A 23,707-nucleotide genomic window follows, 5' to 3' on the forward strand; every position below is an offset into this window, starting at 1 on the left:
AACCATAATCGGACATTTTTGGCTGAGGCAACAAAATTCACTAGAAATCTTGACTACCATGGGTTAACTATAGAATTATTTCTTTTAAATGCCCAAGAAAGATACCAACATTTCTTCATTCCCATATCAAGTGTATAAGAATCCATAAATTGAAGTTCACATGTCGAAAAAATATTTTTTGGTTTAACCCTTTCACAATGCAACATTCACAATATATTATGATCAAATTTATTAATCAAAACCATTTATTTAAAAACCTTTTTATTTATATATAATTACAAACAAATTTGATTAAAATATACCATATTCAGGGCATTTCACCAAAAGTATACGCTCTTCGATGCCGAATACAGCATAACATGTATATACCATATTATATATAACTGTAGATTAAACTTCTTCAAAATGATGATAAAAATTGTGATATTTTTTTAATCAACCCTTACTAACCAAAGTATTCAAATTTTTGAGGTATTTGAATTTGTAAGCTGATGTTTGATTGGTGAACCTGCCTTGTCCCTCATGAAGGAAGCGATATGATTGGATGATGTATGATCAGTGTTTATATAACTTTTGACTTCTGCTCTCTAAAATTTGGTGCGCTATACATGTTAGATTTTATTACTATTATTATTATTATATTGTATTTAAATTATCATATCATTGCTCGCTGCTTTATTTTTTTATTTTTCATGCAACAGATCAAAGGAGAGTTAGTTTAGAATTATATTTTGATCATTCTTTGTGATGTCTAAATATTCAGAAATTATTGTGTTTTCTTAACTCTTGAACTCTGATCTCAGTCTCTTTTGCTACACTCTTTTCATAATCAAGTGGCTGAATTTTTAGAGGAGAAAGATCACTTGGAACTGGGATATATTACCATACTGGAAATCCCAAAACTGCATTGAGTAATAATGTATATTGAATTACACATAAAATTTAGAAAAACTTTTTAAGTGACAACCTTGCAAGATCAGCTCTACCATAAGTATAGCAAAGATATTGAATCATAGGGCCATATGCAGCGCTCGTACTTTACTTCAACTTTGACTTAAGTGGAACTTTAGGTATGCACCGGTCGATCTTTACGAAAGTCATGCTTAAATTTGACTATCAAATGTAGAAAATGAAAGCCTTAATCCTAACTTTGTAAAGTTCAAATTTAGTCAAGGTAAGAGCGCTACATACGGCCCTTATACTAGTTGATATTTCAATTAATGTTCAATAATGAGAATGCTAAATTTAAGCACTCCTCATCTTCAAACTACAGAATTACCAAGCATAATTCCTGATAATGCATTTTATTCTTTCAATATCTTCTGTGAATTTGTATTCCTGGTAACTACTTGAAAATTACATTTGCCAGAAATTCTCAGAGTAAGGAAATCCTTTTGTTTTCAAAAAAACTTAGTCCATTGTGTTCAGAACAAAATTGCAGTAAAAAAAAAAACCTAAGTAGTGCATTATTTTTTTCATGTGATTTTTGTATATTTATTATTGTATATTATTCTTTCTGTGGCTATTTCATTTTTTCATGTATAATATCTTTAAAATTATGAAAAAATATCAAAAATGATTTCTTATATTGTGCTAATAAATATTTGTCGATCAGAATAGTGAGAATCCACCTTGATTTTGACAAAATTACAGTATTTCTGTGCAGAAGACAAAGGGAGGTAATTAGTTAGAAAGGGGGATAACTGTGATGAAAGAAAAAAGTATTACTTGTAGTATTTACTTTATTCAAGGTTTAGACATGACATTTTTAATAATATTTAAATTATGCAAATTCTGTAGTGAAATATTTTGTTGATAGTAATTATTTAAATTGTGCTTAGTTTATATTATTCTATTTCATTATTGCAATAAATCATGATGCTTGCTTCTTTTTCTTTTAATATCTCATCAAGTGTATGTTTTCAACCACAGGGACTATATTCAACATCTCATATGACTGCGTTATACCCAATCTCTGCTAACATTGTCTTTGAGTACTTAGAATTATTTGCTGCATAATGTAAGCCTTTTGCTTCAGCCTGGTATTCAATCCCAGTTTACTCACAATATCTGGGGACATTCGAAATCCATAGCACTAGAGGAAATTGAAATTTAGTGTTGCAAAGACAGAGCATAGGCTACTCATCTTGCATCAGAGCATGACCTCTTAGATCTATGTCAATTTTGTTCAAGAACGAATAAAATTTACAACACGCCATTGCAAAAATCAGACCTTCATTATCTTCAACCAATTCTTCTTGCATTTTATCTTCGCCATCAATTCAACATTCTTGACAATACAGAATCGCCAGTCTTTAAATCAAGCATTAGGATTCTTGTTTCTCATGATTCATATATAACTACATTCTTATCTTTAGTTAAAATGTTGAAGGATTTCTGGGTAACGGATCTGAAGATAAAAGAAAACATTTCGAAATGTTAATCATGAAATGGGACAATTGCAGAAATCTGTTCTCACCTGAGGAATTGCCCATCTTCATCAGCAAGATTATAAGCATAATAATAATGTGAAAGCTCAACTCGATTGATTTCATTCTCATTGGTTCAGAAGATAGGTAAAGGGAGGTAACTAGAATTGAAGAGCTATATTCCAGACCACAAATACTTCATTAATGTAATAACTTTAAAACCATAAGAAATAATGTAATAACTTGAAAACCATATTTACCTCATGGCATAAGTTGGAATATCAGTAGTGTACAAAACAAAGAATTGAAATGAAGCTGATTGTAAGGCATATATTTTATATGTATCTGTAACAACATAAGTTTCTTGTGGTTTGTGACTGTATTCTGCTGGACCTAAAAAAAAAACAAATATTTATCTTGGATTACATAGTCTACAGTTAATGATTGCTGTTGCACTACTGTGTTTTTATTTTTGAAGAGTCTACGTTTTACTGGGAATATTATGGAATGGCTTCTAATGCTGAATCAGATATATATTTAATACCATGAAGCAGCCATGGAGAATTCCATAGAATTCCTCCAATGCCAAATTTGTTAATTCTATGGTCTTAAACATAGAATTTGCTTCTATTCTTTCTGCTTTCCAATAGTCAATAAGGGGTTTGTGAACCTACCAATCTGAGAGAGATGTACAAACCTATTTCACTGCCCTCTACAGTACTAGAGAAATATGTTCCTATAACTTTCTGATAGTAACATCTTAATATCTCTCTTCTTCTACTACTATTTATACCTCTTTCTAGTAAAAAAAAAAACAATAAATGATATAAATGATAATATTGTTTTGAATCCTAAATGTTTCAGTTAATCTCTAAATACTTAAATACAAATTCTCTTTCATAATTTCTTCATGTATTGAAATTACATTGCTTTACATGTCAAACCTAGCAACAGAAGAAACCATACATGAGGAATTCTAAAGGTATATTTTATAAATCCATAGAAATTGCATGGAAGCCATGAATGGTGGACCTACAGCTGTTAAGATGAGTATATGGTAACAAATTTATCAGAATTTAATATTTATACTGACCTTGTAAATTATTATTGATATCAACAGAACATAAACATTTATTACTTTCACTGTTTATTAACATAAATCTAAAAAATAATAAATATTATAATACTAAAGGCTCAGATGCTCCATATCTAGAAGTGCTTTTTTTAAATTACATGTATACCAAGTATGATTAATGACGATATAAATTGTTAAAATCTTACCCCAATATATTCTGATCTAAAACAACATTGTTAGGTACATTCCTAGGATGAACATCACAAGCTGCTCTTAAATTATCTATAGCTGGACTCCAAAATCTTGAAACCTGTCAAAAAAGGATTTTTGTGTTATCATTATAGATGTGGGAGCAGTGCTGTGCACTGGACAGAGAATGTTACTCTTTCCAGACATTTCGATTTAGTCCTGAATGATTCTAGACAAGTTATAAAACATTTTATATAAACAGGTTATATTATAGTGCGTTCAGATGACAAAAGTTATGGCAGTTCAACTATCAACCGTTCTGAGAGCCTGGATTACTGTTTTTTTCGGTGAGCATACAGACGAACATAAATGTTAACAGCTTTCCTTGGAAGTTCAGAGGTCACAATATCATTGCGCATGCATATTATGATAACAAAAATAATTGCAGGATTTTGTTTACAAGAATGCACACGCAATGACATGACATATCTGGCTTAATGTTAGTCATTTTCACAACGGCCAAACTTTACTGGCTTAACTTTTCAAGCTAGGTTTAAAGCCACCTTCACGGTAGGTGCAAGATAAGGAGGCTTAAGTTTAACCGGTCACATTCAGACCATTAAAAAAAGGCGGATCGAAAATATATGCTGATACTTACCTCTGATCGTAACTTAGATAATGATATATACTGATACTTACCTCTGATTGGAACTTAGATAATGATATATACTGATACTTACCTCTGATCATAACTTAGATAATGATATATACTGATACTTACCTCTGATCGTAACTTAGATAATGATATATACTGATACTTACATCTGATCATAACTTAGATAACGATATATACTGATACTAACCTCTGATTGTAACTTAGATAATGATATATACTGATACTTACATCTGATCATAACTTAGATAATGATATATACTGATACTTACCTCTGATTGTAACTTAGATAATGATATATACTGATACTTACCTCTGATTGTAACTTAGATAATGATATATACTGATACTTACCTCTGATTGTAACTTAGATAATGATATATACTGATACTTACATCTGATCATAACTTAGATAATGATATATACTGATACTTACCTCTGATTGTAACCTAGATAATGATATATACTGATACTTACTTCTGATTGTAACTTAGATAATGATATATACTGATACTTACCTCTGATTGTAACTTAGATAATGATATATACTGATACTTACCTCTGATTGTAACTTAGATAATGATGGTGAAGGTCCACATATAACACAAACATCTACACCATTAATTAGATTGAATGTTAACAATCTATGTGGCACCTATAATATTTATAAAAATAAAGTTAAAACTAAATAATGTTTAAAATCAACATTCTTCAAAGATAACAAATATGTATGAATCATTTGATCAAAATATATGAAAATGACAAAAAGATATTCCTGGTTTTTAACATATTAGTGACAAAATACTTATCTTATGCTGTCAATTAAGGTATAGATTGAGATGAAACCCAGATTCCCCCAGGGTGAAGTGGCCGACATGGTTCAGATGGTACAATAAACTGGGAGTGCTACAGAATCTCTAGGCCGCTTTTTTGAGAAATAACACAGAAGTTTAGCAGTCTGATCGACAGATAGGTATTACATACTTACTGTTGGACTCATTTGAGGTAAATAAACAGGAAGATCTCTAGATGTACAGTGAGGTAATGATTCTATTAATAATGATAATAATATTAATTCAGTAGGTGACAACGAACACCATTTCTTGGTAGCAGACGCCACTTTTCCTTTCACTAATAAACAACCAAATAAACTATCACCAGCTTCTGTAAATGCCTCCAGAAAATTCTGTGGAAGAAAAATGGATTTATCTCCCTTGTATTACAAACCCAAACTAATGATTTCTTTAACAATTTTCAAGCACTTGAAAGAAAGTGGTGAAGCCATGCAAATTGATAATTTTTCAAAACTGCATCAGCGAGTATCTATGATTGTGTTATCATGAACATTAAAGCAAACAGAGTTTGGCCTACATTCTCCAAAACCTCAAATATTGAAGTTCCTTGCCTATTGAAAAAATGTACTAAGGAGTCCAAAAATATAGAGTTTTCTCCCTTTCCCCATGAATGACAAACAATGTTTTCTCACAAAATATTACATTATGTTTGCCTGAACAATAAATAAAACAACATATATGACTGAATGAAATGCAGTATAATTTTCTGTTCAAAATGATGGGGAAATGAAGAAGTGTGGTTGGTTCACTATGCTGTCTTAACTCCCTATAAGTTATAAAGAACGTACTTGTATAGTTGTAATATCCTGTATAACTATAATATCTACAGCATTGGTAACATCACTAAATGTTGGTAAACACCATCTTTCTAATATATAATCTAATAATTGAAAACACACCTACAAAATATATACATCTAAATTTAAGAATTTTTTTTCTGGCATTCAAAATAAAAAAATTACAAAGACATATCTTTTAATAAGAAATGAAATGAAACAAATGGAGTTTTATGTCCCAGACTAATGAGAGGTAGAAATGTATAATGTATTTGCTATATAATGATCTCAAAATTTTAAACAGTTTAAAAAAAGTTATGTTCTGCAAAATATTTGGATTGCAGTCTAGGGTGTCACCATTTAAAAATGTTCATAAAAATAATTTTTTTCTCTAGTAATAAGAAACAAATTCTAAAAAAAAAATAAGTTTAACATGTAGACTCTTAAACACTTATGATGAGGACAAAGCAATAAGAAATCTGGAAATTGTTTGCAGGAAGAAATACATGCCTTAATCATCAATTTCAAATCATATAACACATATCATAAGATATACATGATAAATGTGCTTCATGTGTTATAATTTATAATTATAACTTATATTGTAACAAGATGTAACACACAAAATGTAGCATTGCAATATACTATAGTGAGAATATAAAATCATATCATTAAGAAAATCAAAATTTCATCATCAAATTGAATTCATCAAATATTTTTTTCTATAGCTTGTCAAGAAATTTTTATCAATTCTAAGTAGTGTCGTTAATTAGCAAATAAAATTAGAAGAAAATTTAAGATGAAATCACGTCTGATTGGAGTAGATATATAAAATGAAAATATTGTAAGGGGATGATTCATCAATAAAGGGCTTATCAAAACAAATCTAGACTGCTAGCGTCATCTAGAATAGACCTAAAGTGATTAATAACAATGAAAAGAGAACAATAGAGCTTCTCGAAATATAACAATATCAATTGCTGATATCCAAATTATACTGCCGCGGCCTCAAATCAAACGACAAGGACAATAGACAAAAGAAACGAAGTGATTAAATATCAACGTTTAGGAAACTAAGCACATAAAGTAATAGAAATCAATAGTGGATACAACAGGGGGTTGCCTAGATAGGTCTGTCATAATTAACGGCCATCTGTTCACTTAATACTTTCTTACATTATCATTATTTTATACACTGGTATATGCACTAGGCAATTATTACAGATATATGGAGTTTATAGATTATTTGCATAATATTGATAGCTTTCCTCATTTCAACTGACATGTACCCATACTTTGTTATATCATTTAATATACTGGTATATAAGCTATCCTGCAATTATTACAGATATATGCAATTTATAAACTAGATCCATTATATAATAGTGATAGCTTTCCTAATTTGCACTTGCATTAATCATATTCTGATTTCATAATATTTTGATAGATCTATACATGGCTACAAGATAGCTATAGTGATAGCTCAGCCTTTTAAAATCGCTGCAAGCTAGAATCATATATATTGATAGCTCAGTCGTTTTATATTTCACTTATATATCCTTCAAGCTAGTTTTTGTCATATTTTGATAGCTCAGCCTTTTAAAATCTCACTTTAACTTATATGCCCTTCAAGCTAGCTTTTATTATATATATATTGATAGCTCAGACTTTTAAAATCTCATTTTAACTTATATCCTTTTCAAGCTAGCTTTTATCACATGATGATAGCTTAGCCAATTAAAATCTCACTATAACTTATATACACTGCAAGATAGCTTTTATCACATGTTGATAGTTCAGCCTATTAAAATCTCACTTTAACTTATATACCCTTCAAGCTAGCTTTTATATATAGATAGCTCAATTTTTATAACCTCAAATGAAATCATAAATAGAGCTACACCAAAGCTTCAAATTGATACCATAACATACCCGTCAAGATAGATTTTAACATATATGATAGCTCAATTATCAAAACCTCACTTATCAAATATAACCATATATAAAGTAACACACAAGCTTCAACTTGATGCCAATAGATATATAGCTTTTATCATATCATATAGCTTAATATTATTACACAAATACTCTGAGCTTAAAAAAGAATGAAGTTGGAGTCAATGGAAATTGCCAACAAATTTTAAATTGTCCACTTGGAAAAATATTGTGGTAAATTGTAACCGATTTAGTTTACGCACTCCCTTAATTATATAGAGATAGCTCAGTATTCAAAGGTCAATCACTTTAATATTATATTGATAGCTTGAAAACGTCACAATTTACGTCATATTACCTAGTTAACTATCACTAGTTGTATTTATATCGCTTGTCAATTGTCTCCTAACTATACCATATTGATGGCAAACCTTCAGGCACGTCTCAGCAACCTATTACAATAAATGTCATTTTTTTTTCAAATTTCAAAAATGGAATCTTCCATTGGTAATGATCTCCTACTCTTATTGTACTGTGGTAATCTGTTAATCAAATGGGTTATAGTTGTACAAAAACTAATAACCAAGTTTCTATGGGAATCTAAAAGCAAGGGTCATTTCAGATAAACAATTATTAGTTAGAATGTTATAAACAAAAATAAGTTATTTTTGTAAAAAAAATATCCAAAAATAAAAATGTACAATACTTTGAAATGGTATGTAATTAAGTATCAATAACTTTCATGTAAATATTTATCACAATAATTTGTAAGCTCTTACTCATGACAATTTTCAATAATTTTTTTGTAATTACTTATCACATCTTTCAAAAAAATTTTTTGTTATTACTTATTAAAACAATATCAAATCAGTAGTTTGTATGTACTTACTTATCACAACTTTCCTTAATTTGTATGTAATTACTTATCACATTTTTCAGTTATTTGTATGCAATTACTTATCACAACTTTCAGTAATTTGTATGTAATTACTTATCACATCTTGCAATAATTTGTATGCAATTACTTATCATAACTTTCAGAAATTTGTATGTAATAACTTATCACAACTTTCGGAAATTTGTATGTACTTGTAATTACTTATTAAAACCATAAGTAATTTCTATGCTATTACTTATCACAATTACTTTAACATTTTTCATTCATTTTTACTTGATTACTTATTGCAAATTTTAATAATTTTATATAATTACTTATCACAACTTTCAGAGAATAATTTCAGCCCCAATTAAAAACAATTAACGTAAAACTTTGTTACTGCATTTGGTTTTATAATTTACTATAAAATGGTTTCTTGATCATTTATGATGGCGTCAAATATCTGAAGCAAGGGAACAGTATTAGAAAACTAGTTCAATGGAACAATGAAATGAACCACTTCACTTGAAACTATCCTTTCTTAGTAAACTTCAACTCCTTATTAGTCATAATAATAAAAACGGCACTCTAATTTACCTCATTTGCATAATATATTCAAAAGACTTTTTTATTTAGCCAATCAATATATAGTTATACGGATATCAAATTTCCCATACTACAGATAATCGCTATAAATTTCAGGAAATATTTTTGTCAATCTATTTAATGGAACTTGAAACTTGTGTCTTTACTTAGTTAGTCCATCTGTGTATTTATTTATTTCACTTGAATTTTCATCTTCAAATAAAAGGGTTTTATTTCGGCCATAAACTGCTTTCAAACTTTCTTTCTTGGTGATAAAATAAAATCTTTTATTGTTCTTTCTACAATGAATATTCTAGGCAAATTACTTTAACAACACTTTCAATTCAGATTGATCCTTCTCATATTTTGAATTATGTGATCCAACAAACGCCATTATGACAATGACCAAAGTTCATCAAAAATTAAAATTAAAGGCATTGGTACAAGTATATCCTTTGTCTAATGATTTCTTTACTGATTCTATATTTGGTTGGGTAAGAATAGATAAAACAAATTAATAAACAATATTAACTATGTGGACTCTGTAAAACGGATGATGAGTTGACAATATCAATTACAGTGGTGTCAGCTATTTAAGAAGAAGTATGAATTGTCTTGCTGGCTAGCACAGTTCTCATTATAGCCGAGCCCAAATTCAATTAAGCTTTTGAGCAAAGCATTAAACTGCTTAGAAAGGAATTTTTTGCTTGTGCAAGACTTTAAATAGATAGTATTAAAACTTATATCAAATTATGAGGAAGAAGTTTTGTCTTCATGCATCATGTGCCAAATGCATTCAATGTGCATCCTGATGACATAAAGACCAACAGACAGTTCTTCAATGTAACAGATGCCGAACCAATCACAATCTGACATTATTGAGTTAAAAAAAACTGTCATCAAATAAAGGAATTTTGGGGAAATTCCATCCAAGCAGTTTAAAGTCTGAGCCCTATAAAATTTTTAATTAAAATTATTCAAGAGAAGCTAAGACGAGACAACTTGTAATGTGACACACAAATTCTTCAGCTGCAATAACAAAGCATTTGCGCACATGAAAATAGTGCACAGTGCATACTGCGTGCTGAGGTCAATGCATTCTTCCACAATTTGGCATTATCTGTATTGATTTTTTCTTTCCGTGTTGACATAGTTTGGCTAATTTCTTTTGTTTCCAACTGTCAGTGAAAGTCTGTAGAGGTCAGGCATCTTAAACTTTGAAGAAAATGGGTTCTTGAGTTTTTGGACGTGAACATTGGAAATTTCAATGTTTTAATCTATTTATTTCATAGAGCTGTTAGTTTAATTGAGCATCATATTTGATTAATGATCAACCCACCAGTCTTATAACTTTACACTCAAAATAGATTTTTAAGACAAAAACAAAATAAATTTGTTCCCTCCCAAAAAAAAAATCTGAACGAGGCGTCTGGGCCCAGAGTTTGTTGTCAGTGTATATTTGAATGTTTTAAAACAAATGAATTCTGACATATTTTTTTATCTTTTTGTCTCGTCTTTGAATGATTTTTTCACCCATTTTAAATAAAACTAGACTCAATATCTATAGTCATGTGTCTTTTTAACAAATAAAACACATAGCTGAGTTCATTAGACATGTTTTATTTTTATGAAGATTTGTGAGAACTTGACAAATCACGTTACATTGAGCATTTTTTATCCTTCTCCGCCTCTCGGCAATCGAAATCTTTCATTTAAATATTTTTTGTCCCTTGCAGTATAGTTCAGCCCTGTCAACTTCCTTGCCATACTTGTGTTTAAATATGGGATTTTTCAGTATTTACCAAAGAAAAAGCTTATGTAAGATTTCGTTCTATTTGTCTATTACCCCAAAATTCGACTTTTGTGCCACAAATTTGCCAGAGTTTCCTGCTGAAAAAAAATGTCCAGATTTTCTCATTACAGTCTGTGCAATCTCAAGGGATGAAAGACACCACATGGGAGGCTCAAAAAGTACTTAGTAGCATCATATATTTCCCTTATTTTGAGGGGAATTTGAACCTTTGGTACATATCACCTAGTATCTTTAAAATGACATTCAGATTTCCGGTAAAAAGCTTTTTAGGTCTGATAATAAATTTGTGAACCTTTCTTTATGAGAAAAAAAGTTTAAATTAAGTGAGAATTGTTACTAATTCAATTTGAAAATAAAAGTTTCAATAAGAATATATACAATAAATATACAATAGGAATACAATACATCTACAATTGAAAATGACATTAACAAGAGAATAGAATTAGAATTGATGTTTCAAGTTGATATTCATTACACTACAGTAGTAGAAAATAGATTTACAATTAAAATGTCCTTCAAGCAGTATACTTGATAATAAAACAGTCATTAAAAACAAAATAGGATCAGAATTTATGGCCAAATCTTCAACTGGATATAGATTTTAAATTCCCTTCTTATATAATAGAGGATTGAAATAGCATAATTCTCTTGTACCAAATAAAACTCAAGGCCTTTAATGCCATCTTGTCACATTTTAATTATATGGCCCCCCAAGTAATGAATAAACATTATTTTGTATTTATTGGAAATTTTCCCACACATTTAAACAAATAAAAACTTTCTTATTGGTGTTATAAATCTCTGCTCCAAATCTATTTTTTATATAACACTACAATAGGCTACTTAACGCTTGTGTTATAATCTTTTCTAATGTGACGCTGAGCTATTGTCCATGCTATAATCTACTACATAGACCTAATTCACTGAATGACCCAACCTATTCACACCACTGGACAAAAAGTGGACAATAGGATTTCGGACGTCCAGTTTTATGACAATAGCCGGATGGCCATATATTAAAGGCGTTCATCACACCCATCTGCCAATGTCATTTGATTGTCATTGTATATATGCAGCATCAAAGTCAGCTTACTGTCAACAGTATATGTTTAATAGAATAGTGATCAACTGATGGACTATTAATACTATTACAGTTGCTTTGACGGAAATAGCCCCTCACACTCATCAGCATTATCAAAATACATCCTGAATTTATATATACTCATTATCACTTACTGAAATATGCCAATTTATTGCAATTTGGCGTCAATTATTGAAGAGTATTATATAATGCTACAGAAATAAACCTACCAAAAATTAATTTAAATCAATTGGCAAAAAATTATGTAATATTCTGATTTGCATGAATCAATTAGAATCAATTAAAGCAGAAATAGACCTTAATGAACTGAATTTGCTTCTCCCAATCGGGCCCCCTTCTAACTTGGATAGGACCTTAAGTGAGCAAGAACGGAATGTTTACAGGCTACAGTTAAATTAAAGAACGACTTTATGAAGTATTAATGAAGACTGAAAGTTACAGTTCTTGGAATAAACCAAAATAATGTTCAGAATCCAAAAGTCATCAAAACACAAATTAAAGTGACATCAGGTGTCTAAGAAAGTCCAACTAAGAAATGCCTAAACAAATGAATAAAGAGTGCAATAACTACTATATTGGCGCATCATGACATTATTTGGAACTCTTGTATTTCCTTTTTTTAGGAGAAACAGTACAAGAGAATTTAGAATCTCATTTTTTTTCTTGTCCAATTTTTGTTCAAATGAAAGCTGATGGTGTAATAACAACTGTCAACAATGTTATTGAACATTAACAAAGAGGTAGAAGATGGTTGAATAATGAAGAGGGGGAACCTTTCCATCCTTGTTGGTGGCATTGTCATTATGGAGGCGTGTTGTGTGTTGCTATTGATTTGATTCGACACTTTTATTGAGTGTTTTGTCCCTGGTTCGAACCCTTTAGACTGTTCTAATGTCTTTGTTCCCTTCTTCTACTTGGGGAAGAAATTGATAAGAATATTGATGATCGTAAAGTCAGAATAATATCAAAATATCCTCAGGACAAATTTCACACCAGCTTAACACTATAATAGTTGTACAGATGTACAGATTGTAAAATTATAATCAAATACTCATGTTCAACTTACTAAATGTTCAACATCACTAATGCTCAGATATATATGTTTATAATAAATAAATGTTCATGATATTAACTGCTCAACTTAATATATGTTAAGTATAACAAATGCTCAGATATATATGTTTATAATAAATAAATGTTCATGATATTAACTGCTCAACTTAATATATGTTAAGTATAACAAATGCTCAGATATATATGTTTATAATTAATAAATGTTCATGATATTAACTGCTCAACTTAATATATGTTAAGTATAACAAATGCTCAGATATATATGTTTATAATTAATAAATGTTCATGATATTAACTGCTCAACTTAATATATGTTAAGTATAACAAATGCTCAGATAGATTTATATTTATAAATTAGAAATGTTCATTAAAAAGACCTTATAATTAATAAATGCTAATATAAATAAATGTAAAAATTAATGAAATGCTCATAAAAAATCCTCGAACTAATAAATGCTCATAAAAAAAAAATCACAAACTAATAAATGCTCATAAAAAATTTTTCAAACTAATAAATGCTCTAAGATTTGAACGACATATAGAAGCGAGGAGTATATTAAAGAAATGTGTTATATTCCATAATATTGTCTTGTGTTTTGTTATAATAAATGCTCATAAAAAATTCTCAATATTGTTTGAATCTTGCTATGGGCAAGAAATCTTCTGAGTCATCCTAATTTTGAGCTTTTGAATACTTGTTTTGCTGATGTAGATTTTCATCTCCTATCACCTTAGTTAACATTTACTTTGTATGTATCAGTTCTTGCAAAAGTATCGCTAGCTGCATTAATATATATTCTGACCATAGAGATTGAAGTTTCATCAGCTGGTCAATACAGAGTTTTGGGATAAGCTTGACCAAGTAAATTTAAGTATCTTTCATATACAGAAATATGAGTATATGTGTATATGAGTATGCCAATAAGCAATGTTGAGAGATACCATATGGCAAACAGCAATCCTTGTGTATTGTCATTTCATTATAAAAAGTTAAGAAAACATCTCCCAGCAAATTAACTGCATTATCGACATGATATTTCATCAAGTACATAAACACACCTACATTGAAAATAGTCCTCATTGTGTTTTCTAACATAATTCAAGTCAAAAACTAAAGACTTGAAAAACGAGCAATTCTCGCAGTTTAAATCAATAACGTACAATTATATTGTCAAACTTAAATCATTTTTATTCCATAAAACATTCATTTCTACAAATATTGCTATAAACCTGAAGAAAACTATTACAAGAAATTGATATCGAATCTTAATGTCTTTAGTACTGCATGTAACATAAGTTTAAATGTGTGAACCCACTTATCTTGAATTTCCAAGGACGTGCTGAATCTCATTGGTCCAGAAAAAAACCCTAGGCCAATCAAATTTAGCGACAGAACCAGGTTACTACTTAATGTCCATCATTCTCAGATTTTCTCCTGCTTCAAGATTCTTTCTTTCACTGTCTTAAAGTTAAATATGGATCTGAACCAAATGAAAGGCAAACATTCTAGAGCTTCTGTCAAACATGACTGGCAAAACAAAAACAAAAAAGCAAAAAAAATCATAAAATTAAGGCGTTTCTGTTGTGGCATATGAATAATTGCTTTATGAATATGACAAATGAAAGAAAAAACGTAAAAGAAATCATTCACATATACATGCTACATGTTAAAACCTTGAACCAGTTCCTACAGTCAAATGTCAATGCCTGTCGTCAATGGCGCCTGTCAATGTCCTGCAAGATATATTTTTAATGTAGTTAATTAAGAATGTATATCTCTTAGGGATTGTTCAAGTTGGCAGAAGTCATTAACCTTTATAAGATAAATATATCGGTATAACGTATAATAATAACCATCTCGTTATTTTATAACCTACAGCTAAATTAGTTATGTACCTATAGTACCATACCTTCAATGTCAATAACAATTTCAAAATCAAAGGTCTAAATATATCACATACTGCCAGAAATAAATTTCAAAACTCAGGTTCCACACCTATTTTGGATATTGCCATTACCATAGCCTTGGGAATTCACCATTTCAGGCAAATAAGAAACAATATGTTGGCCATCAGTCTCTAATAGTTCATACAAGAATTCATTTTGAAAAGCTGGTATTCAGGTGATAATTGGCTAATATAGTTGAGAACCAATTTAAAGATGTGACTGCTAGATCTTCACTAAACACTTACAGCTTCTAAAGCATCAACAGATTGTGAAGAAGATTTCAAGATTTCAGGTCTCTTGCCACATATTCTCAAAAGGATCTTAGCACTAGGATATCCCAGAAATGGTGTTAGAAGACAAGACCATAGGACATCCTAGCACTAAGATCGTTTCGAGAACACAGGGCAAGGTTCTTGCAATGCCACTAAATCTTAGTGTTTAATTACGTCACTTTAGCAAAGACCCTTATATATTATCAGTAGTGTTTGCAATAGTGATGTTATAAATGCTCAGTTTAGTGAAATTGTGAGAAACCACAGATATGTGTGTTAAACAGCTACATATACATTATAAGAAGATCTAGCATTATATATTTAAGACTAGAAAATGTCAGAAGGTATTATATAAAGTAATGACAGGATCAAGTAGAAGTAAGCAATTTCTGTGATCATCATAATACTATTTGATAGATTGCTTCTTAATCACTTACTTTTATATTACAATAATGATATATCTATATTGATTGGATAGAACATGATATCAATAGAATTGGGTTTGGTCTCGTGTATGATATATTACAAAACTAATGATATCTATACCTTAAATGATCTTACATGAGAATTTGATTATTGTTATCATTTGATTTTGATTCCACTAGTTACTTGATGCTGTGGACATGCTCAAGATTCAGATATGAAGAGATCAATAGCTTAATAAGTTTCATGATGGTTTAAGTTGTATGATCTAATTTTTCAATCCAAATTACAAAAGCAGAAACAAAATCTACTGACTTACATAAAACGGTCACATGGTCTACATAAGAATGACTTTTTATATAAAAAGCACTATGAATATATAATAAAATTGACTAAAAAATACTTTTTTCTGCAACACAGAAAATCTAATTGACTTCCAGCTAACATGGATCATTTAAGATGTTGCAACATGTGCAGGAAGCTGAATAAATGTTCTTGATAGAGCATGGTTTGGGTTCTCCCAGATACCTCATCATTTGGGATATCCCAGGTAGAGCATGGTTTGGGTTCTCCCAGACACCTCAAGGTTTGGGGTTGTTCCAGATAGTGCATGGTTTGGGTTCTCCCAGATACCTCATGTTTGGGTTGTCCCAGATAGAGCATGGTTTGGGTTCAATGATCAAAGCTGATTTAGAGTTAATTGCTGCAATGTAATATCGTCTAGGGAAATCCAGAATAAACTACTACTTCAAAATTGCAGAACCACTCAATGCACAGCACAGGATGTTCCCAAATTCCGACAGGAACCCGAAAATGCTAGAATCTCAAGATCATATTGCAGATGTGAAGAAATCTTATAGCTATAAGTGTAGAAAGGTATAATGTCCTTCAATGACAAGAAAAATCCTCAGGATATGAAGAAAACGTAGAAAGTTCTGATCACACGAGAAACAGCTGTAAATCATTAGAAGCAGGTACAACGCAGTTTATTTATGCCAGTAGCACAGACTTAGAGGTCATTGTCACAAATGCACTTGAAATGTACAGTTCAGTCACATGCATCATAGAGGTTTGGGGTGCTTTTAAAGAATGAATGCATGCAATGTCCTTTAAATATCATCTATGAATGATACAGGTTGAGCATGTCTGGTAAGATTGGTGAATGATTTATGGTACAACTCAACACACTGGGATGTCAAGTTGCCATAACATGAGCTGCTGGAACAGTCAAGAGCCACTGTAACTTGACATCAGCAGAACATTGCAGATCAAAGGGTGGCTTGGTAAAGGTTTAACTAACTAATACAGAGACATATGATGGCAAACAGGTCTACTTCAGATGAGATGTCTTTTTGGAAATTTGATCTCATCTCCAAAACTAGCTGTCCAGATAGGTATTTTGTATCCATGAATGAGTTGAGCCTTATTCAATTGGATGGTTCTGGTAGTAAATCAAATCATGAACTAAATGATCATATGAATCTTAAACATAAGCATTACCTTCTTTCAAAGAAATTCAACATAGAAAAGACTTGAGGTGACCTAATTCATCAAAGAGTTTTGGGCTAAACAGAACATTTTCAGCAGTTCAAGTATTTTGCCAGGACAGCAGCATTAGCTTTTTTTAATTTCCAACTGTCTAGGGAGCTTTAACGTGCACAGCCTGTAGCACACGGGGCATCGGTTTATTGTTCCATCCAAATGACTAGACGCTTTTTCCATGTCAGCCCCTCTTACCTGCATTGCTGACAGGGGGGAAACCAGGTGGAAAATACCGAAGGTATTATCTCGATCTATGTTGGGATTGAACCCTGGACCTTCTGAGCCACTGCAGCCCCTACTGATGATGCAGAAAGGATCAATGCCAAGAGGTTTAACCAAGACACCCGGTAAACAGATTCTTATGATCCTTAGTTGTTATCTTTGTAGAAAAATAATTGACTTCAAATTGATAAGCAAAACTTATTTCAAAATTGAGCTCCAATTTTCTGAAAATTGGATATAAATTGAATACCATGTGATAAAATATCCAACAAAGAAAACTTGTTACAGTAAAACTTGCCTTCAACTCATCAATGATGTATGTTATAAGTGTAGATAAAATCATATATAGTCCATGATCGTTTCATCTTTCTGATTTCTAAAGATGTTAAAGACCTCACCATAAATAGAAGCAATTACAAGTAGAAAGGCCAGATCAATAGTAGTAACGTAAGAAAATGACATAAGAAAAACTCAGTTCAAACAAGTATCTATTGAATATATTTGGTAGAAAACTTTGATTTCTCTCAACTAAGATCTAAGTGTTTGATTTTATGCTTTGAAATAAAGCTAGAATTTCAGTAGAGATGATGAAAAAAGAAGTGTTTTATGGTTGTATGTTAGATGAAAAAGAATAGACTGTATTATCTATATCTAGGGGAAGTAGATTCTATATTTTGTTTCTTCTAGTTCAGTGCTGTAATGATCCTTCAACAATTTTACTAGTTCAGCACCTTAAAGATTCTTCAGCAAGTGGAGATTGAAAAGTAAGCAGAATGCTGCTTTCTAGTCAAAATTTGTTCACTGCTTGTCATTACCTTTCTATGTTTCACAAATCTGGTTTTTGACAACTTCTCCTGATATATCTTCTTGACAATGCATCTAATTACCAGATTAACCTTACGAAGATGTTTCTGATCTTGCTTTAATGATATTCACACTTTTTTTTAGTTTGCTGGATTGATGGGAGAGAGTGATGCTAACTGATACCAGATCACCAATGTCAAATTTAAGCACATAAACATAATTTTGACTTAATTCTAACTTTGAAACCTCAGAGTTCGACATTAAAAACTTGAATACACTTCAATTTCAAAATTGGATATGTTCAAGCAACAGAACAGTTACCATTGTCAATGTTAATCCAATGTTTTGTTGGTGGAAATATAAATTTATGTTAAACCAAATTAACTAGCAACAACTCTACCAGCTAGATAATACCTGATAAAAACCCTAGCATCCTGTGATGTAGTCAAATGTTGCAAGACAAAAAAAATGGAGTATATGAAGTTTTAATTTTTGACACACAATATCTAGCATCAAACATTAATAAACATAACATCCAATAAGTAATATTTAGTATGGCGCCCCTTTTTACAAAATTACAAACTGGTATTGTATTTTCCTCTTAAAAATGATGTATGCAATTTAGAAAAGCGTTAATCCGTATTTCTACCATGTATTCAATATATCAGAGATAGAAAGCATTGATTTTCCTATAAAAGTTAGGTCCGTATGTTTGATTTACTTTCTGATAATTGTGAAGAATTGACAAGAATCTCTATACTAGTTATTGCCTATCAGTGTAATATGACATGAGAAACGTAGATTTATTACATTTTAATGCCAGTGTGCACCTTACATCATCTTATCATATAGATACATTTACATAACAGTTCTCACATAGAATGACAGCAAAAATATCACAGTTTTCTATAGAATCAGTATACAAATCACAGTGGAATTAAACTCACTATAGCTCATTTATACACCAGCTTTAGGAACTGAATTGAGTTTACGCACTACTTAACTGTACCTGATTGGACTAATGAATACAGACAATGCCATGCATTGTACAATGAAGATAATTTTGTCAGAAGAGTGGCATTAGTCTACTCTTTTTCGATTTTCAATGGTTGAGGGATCTTGATCGTGCACAGCCTGTAGAACACAGGGCCTAGACATCTTTTCCATGTCAGCCCCTCTGATCTGCATCACTGATAGGGGAAAACCAATATTCCAATCAACCTAACTGTGCATGTGGATGGATAATATAGTAATGATAAATAACAATATGTTTGGCCAAAGACCAACTGGTCTGTATACCAAGAAATATCAAGTTTTTATTGTTCACTATACTTCTTTTATCTCTTATTGATTTGAGATAATTTGAATTTGGCTTCTTTCTTATTGGCTTCTTACCACCCATAGGTTTATATTCTAGTATGAATACATCCATAAGTCCTAATAACTTAAATTACTAAAAAACACATACGCCAGAAATCAATAGGGAACAACGTGCTATGAATATATCTATAGATCTAATTTGGAAATTACTTGAAAAGATAAAGTACAGTTGATCAATATTTTTAATAACTAGCTGGTAAATCTCTCCATTTTTAACTCCAATCATTTGATAAAGTAGATTTTTTATAGAAACCTTTGTTCCTTCAATCTCTCTAAGTATAGGATTAAAGAGGCTTCAGAGCTGGAAAATGTCACTTGATAGTCCATTAATGTGTGGTAAAATACTGAAACTTTTGCAGTAATTATTTATACCAAACTCTTTTCATGGCTTGGAGACTCTTTTCAATGCTGAAAGATGCATTACCTGTGGACTCTTTTCATATCATAGACATTTTTTTCATAGCCTTGATATTTTTCAGGAAGCTCAATTTAAACCCACAGACTCTTTCCTAAGTCCAAAGACTCCTTCAAATTATACAGTCTCTTTCCAAACAGGCCTTTCAAAGTTTTTAGAATTTTTCTGAAGCCTACAGGTTGCAGAAAAAGTCCAGAAACTACCATCAAAATGCTAAGATTCTTTTTATTGTGTACAAGATCTTTTCACTACACAGAGATTCGTTCCAAACACTTTAAATTATGATCCATTATAAAAGTGCCACAGCTCCTTTAAGATAATATATAGATAGAGGTTGATTAATTTTTTTCTCTATTTATGAGAATATTATGTTATAGAAGAGAGTTTTATTATTGACTCTAATCTAATATAAGCAATAGATAATGGAAGTGAGTTCTATTATACATTATCAACAACTCCTGATGACAATATTATTAACCATATCATGTATATTCATCAATATACAGTCTTTATGTAACATTTCAAAGAGCACAGATTTCCTGAAAGGACAGTTATTCAAAGGATATGCCAGCTCAACAGAAGCTTTTAAAAAGAATATAGATATACTGAACAGGCAGTTATTCAAAGGATATGCCAACTCAACAGAAGTTTTTAAAGAGAATATAGATTTCCTGAAAGGACAGTTATTCAAAGGATATGCCAGCTCAACAGAAGCTTTTAAAAAGAATATAGATATACTGAACAGGCAGTTATTCAAAGGATATGCCAACTCAACAGAAGTTTTTAAAGAGAATATAGATTTCCTGAAAGGACAGTTATTCAAAGGATATGCCAGCTCAACAGAAGCTTTTAAAAAGAATATAGATATACTGAACAGGCAGTTATTCAAAGGATATGCCAACTCAACAGAAGTTTTTAAAGAGAATATAGATTTCCTGAAAGGACAGTTATTCAAAGGATATGCCAACTCAACGGAAGCTTTTTAAGAGATATAGATATACGGAACAGGCAGTTTCCAAAGATAGAGCTGTAAGATGTCCTTATGATCACTAGAGCTGTTACCAAAATGGTCCTAGCTAACATCTCATTCCCTAAAATTAATTGCAGAAGTTGACTTCTATCATATATTCTACTCTTCCACCTATCCAAGGATATGCCAACACAATCAAAGCTTTCAGAGAGCACAGATTTACAGTTATCTGAGAGATATGCAAACTTAACAAACCCTTTACAGATTTATTGAAAAAGAGGTTTTGAATTCTTGAACTTTCAGGTCCAACAATTAAATTAGAAGAAATCTTATCCAACCCTTTCATTCCAAAATCCTAACAATGTTAATAGACATTTTTAAAATTTTGGTGAGGTCATGTCTGAATATTTGATCAAAAGTGTAAAAGAACATCAGAGAAAGTCAAACGTACCAAACTTCATTGAAAACAACCATTACACTTGGACAGGATCCCTTTAAAGAAAGTAACTATCAATGTTTATTAGTTGATGTTTTGTAGTAAATGGTTTCAGATTGATTAAATTAACTTTCATTACTGACTTTTTTATCTTCTATCAAAAGACATGAAGAGCTGATTTCTCTCTTGATCTGGTGCTTTGTTTTTTATACTATCTTACTATTTATGAGCTAATGTACTATCAATAATCATAAAAACCACAACGCAATATTTATTCATTATAACGACTACTTAGATGACTTATCAAGCTAAACTAAGCCTGGATTATAAGTAATCAGGATTAAAATAAAAATGATCTCAAAGACCTTGGTATCTTTTTTCTAAACAAAAAAAATCAATATTTATGCTGTATCATGTAAAGCTAATGTAAGTTCTTGCAAAAGATGAACTGATTTCCATGTTGGAAAGCATCTACTGAAGGTCGACAAGTCCAATGATATTATTAGCATTGATAAAGATGCACAAGAAAAAACTTCAAAGAGATCAAATGAAATCCATGAAACACAATAAGGCTGAAATATAAATGACATAAAGCTGATCTTACCAAGAATATATAACTAATATAACTGTCAATATACAAGAAAACATTAATGACATTTGTGATAGTAAATGCCAATATCAGAATGACAATCCTGAAACCTTTTAACAATACAAAATTATCTATTTTCAAAAAGGAAAATGAATGAAGATTCTGAGAACTGTTTCAATTCTTGTCTAACTTGAGTTGATGGTCTACATAGACGTTGTTAGTCATTGTTGGACACGGAAAAAGGGTTGAGTCGATCAGATCCGAACGATAAACCCACCAATGCCCTGTGTCCTTTGACAGTTGGAAATTGTAAAAAAGATTGCTAATGCCACTGTTCTGGCAAAATTTCCCTCAAAGCACACTGCATGGTGCAGAAAAGTAGGACATAGAACTCCAACTATTTCATTATATTTTATTTCAATTAAAAGAAGATTTTGTGTCAAGTACATCAATAATTCAACTACCAAAACTTTCTTAGGACAAAATTTAAAAAAAAAAACTAAATGCATTATTAACTTCCTTTATCAAGAAACACCTTTATTTGGTCATGAAAGCTCTTCTTCTTCTTTCAATTCGAGTAAGAGAAAACGATTTGAAATATCTCCATAATTATGTAAATGCCACCTACTGAATAGCTTTAAGGCTTTGTTTTTACTTCTTAAATACACATTATTATTCTTATTATTGTTCCAAATACAACACAAAATTAGCACAAAAAGTCAGCAAATAAGCTTAAAACATAATAGAACACAAATCATTTAAATTTCAAATCACAAATTATTGGAGGGAAAAAATGGCTCAGAAACCATAAATATAAAGTTTTTTACAACTTGTCATTTTTTACCAGGTCAGAATTAATGTCACTTATGAGTAAATGTGCACGGAATAAGCAATGATTTAAAGTATGAACAACAATAATTTAATTCCTCACAAGAGAGAAACTTTCACAAATCTTTCAAAGATAATCTCGGAAAATTCTAGTAAAACACATTGATCAATAGGAAAAGTTATCTTTAGATTTCCCAGCAATTTTTTTTTTCCCTGGTTTTAAAAGATGAGTTTAGTTGGCGTCAGTATTTGAAAATATCACAAATATGTGTAAACTTATACTTGCTGTTGATTCAATTTCTATCGAATTCTTATTGTAATTACATGGTTAGTGAAATCCTGAAACTTTGATAAATTTTATTAAAATATCTAATGTACAAAGATATGTTATTAATTTTCAATGGTTTCTCACTAAGAAATATCACAATCCAATAGAAAAAATAAATTCATTTAAATTGAATGCCAAAACAAACACTTTGAGAAATTGAAAGTAATAA

The 23,707-nt window shown here is 30.5% G+C and overlaps 2 protein-coding genes across 2 annotated transcripts; one reads left to right on the forward strand and one right to left on the reverse strand.

Annotated features, from left to right (window-relative positions):
- Window positions 1-2,343: 2,343 nt before the first annotated feature.
- LOTGIDRAFT_160446 (hypothetical protein) lies at window positions 2,344-17,767 on the reverse strand (the record flags this gene model as incomplete). Its single annotated transcript, XM_009055585.1, has 9 exons — window positions 2,344-2,410; window positions 2,690-2,822; window positions 3,127-3,228; window positions 3,523-3,590; window positions 3,711-3,814; window positions 4,926-5,021; window positions 5,355-5,552; window positions 6,009-6,119; window positions 17,762-17,767. The coding sequence occupies 9 exons, from the start codon at window positions 17,765-17,767 to the stop codon at window positions 2,344-2,346; spliced, it is 885 nt and encodes a 294-aa protein (XP_009053833.1).
- Window positions 17,768-20,809: 3,042 nt separating this feature from the next.
- LOTGIDRAFT_160447 (hypothetical protein) lies at window positions 20,810-21,373 on the forward strand (the record flags this gene model as incomplete). The annotated part of the gene is made up of 1 exon (XM_009055586.1): window positions 20,810-21,373. One exon carries the CDS (start codon window positions 20,810-20,812, stop codon window positions 21,371-21,373), a length of 564 nt encoding a protein of 187 aa, XP_009053834.1.
- Window positions 21,374-23,707: the final 2,334 nt, after the last annotated feature.

This window comes from Lottia gigantea (genome assembly GCF_000327385.1).
Source record: "Lottia gigantea unplaced genomic scaffold LOTGIsca_25, whole genome shotgun sequence".
NCBI classification, from domain to species: domain Eukaryota; kingdom Metazoa; phylum Mollusca; class Gastropoda; family Lottiidae; genus Lottia; species Lottia gigantea.